At 36.0% G+C, this 10,431-nt stretch overlaps 1 protein-coding gene across 1 annotated transcript in view; it reads left to right on the top strand.

The window, feature by feature from the left end:
- SPG11 (spastic paraplegia 11 (autosomal recessive)) overlaps positions 1–10,431 on the top strand; it is a 128,159-nt gene that overhangs the window by 76,084 nt on the left and 41,644 nt on the right. The window contains exons 30-36 of the mRNA XM_006883201.1: positions 2,384–2,490; positions 3,541–3,686; positions 5,096–5,257; positions 6,211–6,277; positions 8,793–8,958; positions 9,411–9,616; positions 9,876–9,984. Coding sequence (XP_006883263.1) covers positions 2,384–2,490; positions 3,541–3,686; positions 5,096–5,257; positions 6,211–6,277; positions 8,793–8,958; positions 9,411–9,616; positions 9,876–9,984 — 963 coding nt within the window. The remainder of the gene's footprint in view (positions 1–2,383; positions 2,491–3,540; positions 3,687–5,095; positions 5,258–6,210; positions 6,278–8,792; positions 8,959–9,410; positions 9,617–9,875; positions 9,985–10,431) is intronic.

Consider the following 10,431-nt stretch of genomic DNA (forward strand, 5'->3'; position numbering starts at 1 on the left):
GAGATGATATCTCATAGTTGTTTTGATTTGCATCTCTCTTAGAGCTAGGGATTTTGAACATTTCTTCATGTGCTTGTTGGCCATCTGAATGTCGTCTTTGGTGAAGTGTCTGTTCATATCCTGGGTCCATTTTTCAATTGGATTATATACCTTTATCTTGTTGTGCTGTATATGGTTTTTAAACACACATATTTACAGAATTAAAAATAGATAAATTTAAACATCTATTCATTATATTTTTTAAAATCTTTATTTTTAAATATTGTGTATGTAATAGCAATAATAATATAGTAGTCTCTGAAATTTTAATTCTTACTGGGTTCCTGACACTGAGTTAAGTGTTCTTTCTGTATATATCTTGTCTCATTCAGCATTTAAAAAAATTAGGTCAGTGGTTGGTACTATTTCTATTTCACACATGGATACACTCAAGACCTCAAAGAGAAATTTAAGTTCTAACGATTCTCATCAGTGTTAAACTTTATAAAGTTCATGTGAATACCAAATACTGAACCACTGATCCTAGGAGAAGTACATTGCTCCTAAGTTTAAATTCCTGCCACCCTCTGGTCACAACATGTTTATCAGCTAATCAGTATAAAGCTCTATTTATGTATGTTTCATTTTAAACTCATTGGCATTGTTGTTGTATGCCATCAAGAACAACTCATAGCGACCTTAAGAACAAAAGATCCGAACCCTGTTCTGTTTTGCGCTATACTGACACATAAGAGCCCATTACAGCAGTCACCGTATCCTCATTTTAACTGGCTTCAGTCTGGGCTCTACCACTACACTAGTATAATTATTGTCTGTCTTTAGTGTTCTTCGGGTTTTCAAAGGCCTATTATTTAGGAAGTAAATGGCACATACTGCTTCTAGTATTGCCATTGAGTTGGAACCAATTAATAGCTGATCTTATAGGGGATTTTGGGGAAGATATAAATTGCACAGGAGGAAATTTCTCATCTTCCACAAAGTTGCTGGTGGATTTGAACCTCTAGAGAGGCATGGCCTATTGGGTGGTCTGGTGGCGCAGTCCTCAGGGAGTTGCACTGCTGACTCAAAGGTGACACCTGCTGGAGGGTCAGCTGTGAGTTGGTTACTACTAACAGCAGTGAGGAATTTGAAGAGTTTTCTTTTATAGGCCCTTTATTTAATAGATATTAAGTCTTGGTCTGTTAACTTGAACTGACAGGTTCTAGCATTCTGACTCATACTTGAGAGAATTTTATCCAACACAGTTTTCTCCACAAGGCACATCCCAGCACTTTAGCACTGTGCTTGCTAGACATCTTAAACAAAAAAACACCAACAAAAATGGGAGGGGAAATTGGCACAAGATATATCTCTGCACATATCCACTAATGACCATGAGAGTATCACAAAACTGATTTTGGGAATACAAATAAATATTAATGAGTTTAACAGATAATGGAGTTTACACTTGAATGATGAGGCTCAACTATAGCTTGCATAATGCATGCAGAGCCAGATTTAATTCTATTTCTGCTGGAGTTCAGAGGTCATGTTTGCCCACTTATAGAGAGTATTATAGTTTGATTTTGTGCAGTAAAGACTAGAAGTGGGGTGGTTGTTATTGATTGCCGTCGAGTCAAGCATGCCTCATAGCAACCCTATGAACAAAAGACCTGAAACCTTTCTAGAAATATTGTCATTTCTCAAAGTTCATAGAGTTTCAGAGGCATGTTGTTTAAGAAGTGGATGCTACTCTTGCTTGCAAATAAGTTGGAGTAGAGGCTATATTTCTGGTTCATATCCTTGACACTTACTTAGAATGTTTTGGTATATATAGCTACTGGTAAGAACAAACTTAAAAGCCTCTTTTCAGAGGATTTATTTTGAGCTTTAATTCTTCAGGTTAAGCCTCTCTTTGTTGTTGTATGCTGTCAAGTTAGAACTGACTCATAACTGACCCTCCAGTGGGTTTTCAGAGTCAGTATAAGATGAGAGTGCCCATCCTTACGCAGAGCATCTGTGGATTTACACTGTGTAACTTTGGAATTGCAGCATAGCTTCTTACCACCAGGCTCCCAAAGCCTCTTGATAGGTGTGCAAAAATGCAAGCTATTTATTACTCTTTATATAGAGTTGGTATCATTTTATCATAGTTTCAAAAGAATAGATGTCTTGATACTATAAACATTTTAGGTAATGGTATCTATCTCTAAAATGTTACGTATTTCCAGATCATAAAGAATATGTAAAGCATAATGTAAAAGTAGGAATGTTTTATATTATATATACTTTTTTGTTCTAGGACTCCATTTTTCTACCAGTTACCAATTGAACAAATATAGTTAAAATTTTTTCTTTTATTCTATATGTTAATTAGATAATTTATTCTTTGTTTTGTGTACAGACTTAATCCTCCAAATTGTTCCTTTTTGGAAAAAAAAGAATTGCATGAAGCTTATCCCTGGTTTGAATTTTTAGTTCAGTGTCGACAAGTTTCCAGTAATTTAACAGGTATGGGCATAGTGTATTACACATAGAAAATTTCTTTAGATGAGTAACTGGTCTGTCAAATGTTAATTAATTTGTGAACTCTTTAGAGAAATCATTTAGCTTTAATCAAATATCTGATTATAATCTTAAGTACATATTACTTAAGAAACTTAATAGTTGTGTGCAGAATACCAAAGGTGTCAGCCAAAAGCCAGTAATGGAGTAGAGAGTATGTGTAACCACATGTCCCCTCACCCCGTGCAACCTCAGTTCTGTACCCTATTCCCACAGTTAACCACACTTGAATTCCTGCTATCTGGCCAGCTGACACATCAGGATCAGTAAACCTCTCTTCAAAGAGCCTGCTCTGAGTCTTCTGTTAAGAGCTCCAGATAGAGTAAAATAATCTAGTGTGTGTGAGATGATTATTTGCTATAGATGATCTTTGGCATGTAATTACTATTTTAATGTATATTTCTTGTTGCTGCTGTTCTTAAGTGTCTTTCAGTGGATTCTAACTACAGGGCAGAGTTTCCCATAGGATTTTGTAGGCTGTGATCTTTATTAGGAGCAGAACACCAGGTCTTATCCCCTAGAGAGTCACTGGTGGGTTTGAACAGTTGACCTTTCAGTTAACAGCCAGCTGCATAACCACAGCACCACCAGGCTTCCTTTTCTTGTTACTAGAGAATCATACATTTTTATGTGTCAGATATCTGTATTTCCTCTTTTGTAAATCAGTTACTTTTTTTTGGTCCATTTATCAGTTGGGGTCAGTGTTTTTTAAAATCGATTGGTATGATCTCTTTGTTGGAGACATTGATCTTTAAATAGCATTTATTGTAATTTCCTCTTGTTACTTTTCAGGTTTTGTTATTTGGATAAAAGTTTTTATTTTTATCTTTTTAAGTAGGTATAACTTTTCTTCTTTCCCTTTATGATATTTATCTCTTCTTTTCCAATTAAGAAAGGTCTTCTTAACTTTTGATAGTTAAAAATTAATTTTCATAATTTTATCATCCTTAGTATTTATCCTTCTTGAGGAGAAAAACATAATCTTTTATTTTTCAGATCCAAAACTAATCTTCCAGGCCAGCCTTGCAAATGCTCAGATACTGATTCCTAGCAATCAGGCCAGTGTAAGCAGTATGCTATTGGAAGGACACACCCTCCTGGCCCTTGCTACCACAATGTATGCTCCTGGGGGTGTTAGCCAGGTATGGACACTTTCACCTATTAAGAGTTAAATAGGACTAACTTTATATTTAGCAGAAATATCTATGGGCTACTTAGGTCTTAATTAATAATAAAATATAACAACTTGCAAGTGTTTCATTAAATTAAAGAACATTTTTTTTAAAAAGGTGCATTTTAAGATTTTCTTTTCTGTCCTCTAAGTTGTGAGATTTTTTTTTTTTTAATAATTATTTGTGTGTGTGTACCGTCAAATCAGATCTGACTGGTACAGGAGGAAATTGTTCCTCCTTTTCCAGCAGAGCATCTGGTGGATTTGAACCGGAGATTTTTTAAGTTATGTGGGAACTAGTACCTTATAGAGAAATTATATAACCTTTTTTAATGTATCTAGAGATTATTTTTTTTGTTTTGTTTTCTAATTACCTAGCTTTGTTTTCAGCAGAGAATCAGTATCTAATTGCTTCAGAGAATAAATATACTTTAGATTTGTGGTTTGGGTATTATTCTCTTCTAGTGCGTGAGAGAGGATGAGGATGTCAACAGGATATAGGGTAAAATTCAGAGCCGATGTTCATAGGGCCCCTGTGAGTCATAGTTGACGTGATGATATCTGACAACAGCAACTCTCATTCCCTTTTATGAATAGAGAATTTTTAAAAAAAAATAAGAGAATTATTCTCTATTCTCTCATGGCTAAATGTATCAGATAGCCTCATAGATAAAAAGGAAATTACTATCTTTAGCTGTTCATATAATCTCTTTAGAGGGACTCAAAGGAAAATTTTCCCAACTTTGTCTTTTTGAAAGTATAGATGCCTGGTTAGAAGAAATTTAGGAATTCTTAAATTTACCAAGATAAGAAAACATCTTACTAAGTCTCTGTTGATACTTATTTAATTTAATACCATCTCTACTAGATGTTTGTAATGTACCTTAAATTAGTATAGTTAGTTATTTCATCTGTTTTAATTACTTGTCAAAAATTACAGTCAGTGCAACAATGAATGAATGGAAATCCACAATCTCTGTAAATGTTCATTGAAATTAATAATAATTAATAATAATAATAATAAATTACAGTCAGGATAGTTTGGAAGGACATAAGGTTCATCTAATCTAATGGTTTTCAAACATAGCAGAACCTTTTCAGGTAGTTTCCCCCCCACATTTTAGAAACCACTGTTATATCTCCACTTTCAGATTCAGTGAGGAATTGAGATCATCTATTAATTACCTAGCACAAGGTTTCACAGCTAGTTTGTTTTAAAACCAAGACAAGAACTCATGGCTTCTAACTTTTTGTCCAGTGCTATTTTCACTATTGCATACTCTGTCTAAGTTGATCTTATTTTTCAGAGTTCCTCTAAGAAGGACTTAAATTTTGAGAAAGCACAAGCATTACACTAAACTCTGTTGTCTTTTCACTTAGGTTGTTCAGAATGAAGAAAATGAGAACTGTTTGAAAAAAGTGGATCCTCAGCTGCTGAAGATGGCACTAACTCCTTACCCCAAGTTAAAGACTGCTCTGTTCCCACAGTACACTGTCCCTAGTATCCTGCCACATGATATTACCCTCTACCATCTTATTCAGGTACAGAATTTAGGTAATGTGTTCTATCAGTCAGGTAAACAGAAACTAGATATTTCAAAGGGTGGAAATTTAATTGCTTTTAGAGTGTGATATAAGTATGGAGAAACCAAACATTCAGTATTGAGGCAGTCCAAGATTAGCAAATATGAATGTACTCAACACCCATAAGGTTGGAAGAACAGTACAAGAAAGTGGTGTTTTTCAGAACCCAGAGGCTGGAGCATTCTGGAAGCTAAGTTCTTTACAGGCTACCTCTTGGGAACTAGCAACATACAGCATGAGACTAGACCTTGGAGTTATCCTAGAAAACAAAAAGAGAAGAGAAAAATTATCTTGGTCTCTTCTCCACCTTTAATTTCCCACTTGTGTCTCTCATGACCAAACCTACCAGTAGATAAGGAAGCTTAGGGAATGTGGTTCCCTGCATTACAGAGCAGAGCAGAGAAGGGGGGAAATGAATCTAAGAGCAAACAGGTAGTTGACCAGCAAACCTATCTGTTGCTTCCAAAGGCTCTTTCATTCTAGCACTTTTTACTCATGTCTCTCTTAAGTGAATTAGAGATGTTTGTTTAAACTAAAATTGTTTAATCCTTTCTGGGGCAAAGACCCCTTTAAGAATGTGATAGCAATTAAGAGCCTTAGTCCTCTTTTTTATTCTAAAACTGTTTCCAAAGCCCATTTTATATTATAATTGAAAGTACTTCTACTAAAAGAGTGCATTTTGCAGGTATAGATTGAAATAAGGGGCACATTGAAGAGTAACAAGGCCAAATGAATACAGAAAAGTATCTCAGGACCTCTTTTTTAGTTTATTTTTGGCTGTGTTAAAATGAGAATTTTTTTTTTAAGAAAATAAAGGAGGCTAGCTCACTCTGAAGTCCTTTCATAAAGTTTTATTTTCTTATTTTACAATCATTTGACTTTTCACCATGGTTTGCTTCCCCCCTTTTCAGTCATTATTGCCCTTTGATTCCAGCAGATTGTTTGGCTGGCAGTCTGCCAACACACTAGCCATCGGAGGTAAGTTATGAGAGCTACTTCCTGGTTTTGAAGCATTTCAGTAGTTTAACAGTGGAGGTATTAACTTATAAAACTGCAATCCAGTTTTCCAGTGCTTTTCATTCTAAAAATAAAGATATATTCAAATGGAAAACATTTTCTAGAAGATAGAATTGAAAACATAGTGTGACTTCATGACACTTAATGTGCTGTCCGTGTTGGAAAATGTTATTTGTACCTGTCTGCTTATATTTACACCTTTCCCCAAATCCTTTTTGATAGAATATTATTAATATAGTAATGGCTATGACATTAGATTAATCCTGACTCTACCATGTAGTAACAATATGACCATAGGTAAGTAGTACATTCTCTGTCAAATAAGGTTAGGAACAGGTTACACATCATACACATCAGTGTACACATACAGCAGTGATTAAAAACCTCCCACAGTTCCTTGCAGATGTAAGAACAAGGTACAGACACCTTTTTGATCTCTTTAGATTGTAACAATTTTTCTGATTTTTGTGCTGTGCTTAAAGTCTGCTTTCACTTTTAACATTCAGACTTAGTTTTTAATACCATTTTACTAATAGTACCTCTACCTATATTAAAATAAATTTGAGAATTTGAATTAACACTTTGCATATAATGTGTACCCCATGAATATTTATTGACAGATAAAAAAGGATTTCCTAATTTATCCGTTTTTTTAACTTCACATTTTGATAAATTGAATTTACCTCCTGCTCAGAGCCTAGTGTGGTGCTAGACTAGTAATAGCTGCTCAGTAAATCTTTGGAGTGTGACTGATGAATAAACTGCTTTTTCAAAATCAAATATTCTTTCTAATGTCAGTGAAGGTATTAAAAAACCCAATGCCCTGTCCTATTCTAATGATTCCTTACTTGTTAACATTATGATCACCTCTTATAAATACACAACTAGATTGTTGTTGTTGTTAATTGCCGTTGAATCGCAGGCGACTCATAGCGACCCTATGAAGGAGAGTCCTTGACGCTTGGGTGCCTTTCATCCTCTCTCCAAGTTCATAGGTTTTCCGGAGGCAAGCTATTATGGAAGTGGATGCCACTCTTCTTTCCACACTTGTTTAATCGGGGAGCTCCACCCCACTCTCAGTCCACATTGGGTAGCCAACCATTAACACATTTGACACATCCATGTCACAGTGTTCAGCCTCACAGCAACCACAAGTGACCGCGGAACGGCAATTTGTACACCAGGGCTATACGATCTAGAGAAATGTACAGTCCGGAAATAATTTGAAGCCATGTCTGTATATTTAAGGGGGAAATAGGAAATTATTACTGTGAAAACATTATTATATGAGTGCTAACCTCATTTTTCCATTTGGCTTTACCATTGAAAGGAGTTATAAAAATACTGTATGATGATTTTGCCTCTGCAACAAGCCAGAGTTATATTTCACATCAGGTAGTATTTTTCTATTACACTTTCTCCACACTAAGTCCCCCAGCCTACTAATTAATGAGGATCTTATTTGAGTGATTAGAGGGCTCTGGTGGTATAGTTCGTAGTGAATTGCACCGTTTAAAGACTGTGCATCTCCAGGGGTTTGCATCCACCAGCAGCTCTTTGAGTTGCTACTTAGGGCCTTTGAAATCCGATAAGAGGGTTGCGATGAGTGGGAACTGACTTGACAGCGATGAGTTTGAGTTTTCCATTTAAGTAAAAACCTAAAATTTGCTAGTTCAGCACCTGGCAATGCTGTATGTGTGACAAGTATTCAGCAACTATTTAATGAGTGCATAAGTAGTTTCATATGTAATTATGTTAATTAAGTTCTTCAGATCTCACAAAGAATATAGGTAAGGCATGTGAAAATTTTTTAATGTTGAAGGGATGTACTTTTAAATAATAGTTTTGTAAAGTAACACATTTTTAAGGCCTTCAAGTCTTTATAGAAAGAAACCAAGTCACAGTGTAAAAAGACTTTTTCCATGGGACATAAAGCTTTATTTCAAGAATAAATTTTGAACTTTGAAAAGAAGAGCACTGTTTATATAGCACCTCAGTTGTACGTTCTCTGTGAAATAATGGCTACTTTTATACATTGAAGGGTGTTCTGGTGGCATAGTGGCAAGAAGCTGTGCTGCAATTCCGAAGGCACAGAGTTCAAGGCCTCCAGCTGCACCTCAGGGGGAAAAGATGGGCAGTCTTCTCCCATGTGATTAACTGTCTCTGGAAAGCCGCCGAAGGGCGTGACTGGCTCAATGGGAGAAAGATGAAGCAGCCTGCTTCTGTAAAGATTACATCCTTAAAAACACTGTGGAGCAGTTCTGCTCTGTCCAGTGAGGTGGACAGAGTTTCTGTGAGTCAGAACAGACTTCAGAACAGTGGGTTTGGCAATGTGGTACAGTGGTGATGGTGGTCCAAAGTAATATGGCACCTGACTTTTCTTTATCATTGGAAAGTTTAGTTTTCATTGTAACCTTCTGAAATTAATGTTGGTTGAGGTACACAGCACTAATACTGTTTCTCTCCTCTCATACAGATGCATCATGTGATCTCCCACATTTTTCTAGACCAGACTTGGTTAATAAGTATGCTATAGTGGAACGTCTGAGTTTTGCGTATTATTTGCATCATGGACGGCCATCATTTGCATTTGGTACTTTTCTGGTCCAAGAATTAACCAAGAGCAAAACTCCCAAACAGCTGTGAGTATTTAAATATAAGTTGTACTCCAAAAAGACATTTTATACATATGTAATCGAATACTTGAAAAATACCAGAAACATAGGCCATTGTAAGCAGTTAACAGATTGTATTTGGGTGATGAGGGGTTTTGTGAGTTTTGTTACCATTTTTATACTTTTCTAAATATCCTAGAAGGCCACTGGATTTTGTCAGAGGCATCAGCTGAGAAGATCTGTGGTCTTTTGCTTCTTTCTGTTACTATGGTATATTGCGTTGATTGATTTTCTTAGGTTAAACTATCCTTTCATTCTTAGAATAACTCCTGTTTAATTCATGGTGCCAGTTTGCTGTTTATGTACTGTGAGCCTTTTACCTTTCTTGTCGCTCATTTCTTCTCATACTGCTTGGTTTTATGTTTGCTTAATTATTTGTGTGTGAACTATTTTAATTATTGATGTGATTTTTTTAATAGGGTTCAGCAAGTAGCCAATGAAGCCTATGTTTTAGGTCTCTCATCCTTCTATATACCTTCAGTAGGAGCTGCCTGTGTTTGTTTCATTGAGTTGCTCGGCCTTGACAGCCTCAAGCTCCGAGTTGATATGAAAGTGGCCAATATAATTTTGAGCTACAAATATAGAGATGCAGATGCTCATTACAACATCACCAAGGAATCCCTAGGTACACTACCTTTTCTTTATGGGATTAGTTTTGTGTAAAGAAGTGGGATGAATAGATTTAAGGCATTGAGTGATGGGACCAGTTGGGGAAGAAACTATGATCTTCCTGTTGCTGCTTTTCCTACAGAGTATTCTTCATCTCACTTTGTTGAACCCTTTTAATGGGTGCTGAAATGGCCCTGAGCATACTATTCAAACTAAAAGTGTGTAGTTTCTGACATTTTCTCTCAGTCATATTTTGTTGTTCATATTTCTTATAGCTGAAAAACTATCTAAACTGGCTGATGGTGAAAAGGCAGCTGCAGAAGAATTGCTTGTTCTTGTAGAAGAAGGTATATGGAACAGTATCCAGCACCAGGACATAAACAGGTTTGTGAGGTGCAGCCTCAGCCTCTCTTTTGAGTCTTACCGGGCCAGTCTGTCTTTGCTTTGTCTTTCTCCCAACACCTCTGCTGTTTCCACCAGTCTCTTCAGATCTTTTCATTCAGCATAGAGAAAATGCTCAGTAATGAAAAATAACTTTAATTGCATCTTAATATCTGTGAGAAGATGAGATTAGAGATTTCCTCTTTATATATGGCATTACCAAGAGATGGACAGGAGCTTTGTCTTTTCCATTTCCGTTTTGGGCAGAGAAGGCTTAAACATTGCATGTGGAAATCGCTTCAAAATCCCTAGCTCTGAGAGAGATGCAAATTTAGACAACTATGAGATATCATCTCACCCCAGTAAGACTAGCAAAATTTAACAGAACAGCAAGCAACAAATGCTGGCGAGGTTGTGGAGAGACTGGAACCCTTATTCACTGTTGATGGG

Source organism: Elephantulus edwardii, unplaced genomic scaffold, assembly GCF_000299155.1.
Source record: "Elephantulus edwardii isolate Elephantulus edwardi_28Jun2011 unplaced genomic scaffold, EleEdw1.0 scaffold00026, whole genome shotgun sequence".
Lineage (NCBI taxonomy): Eukaryota > Metazoa > Chordata > Mammalia > Macroscelidea > Macroscelididae > Elephantulus > Elephantulus edwardii.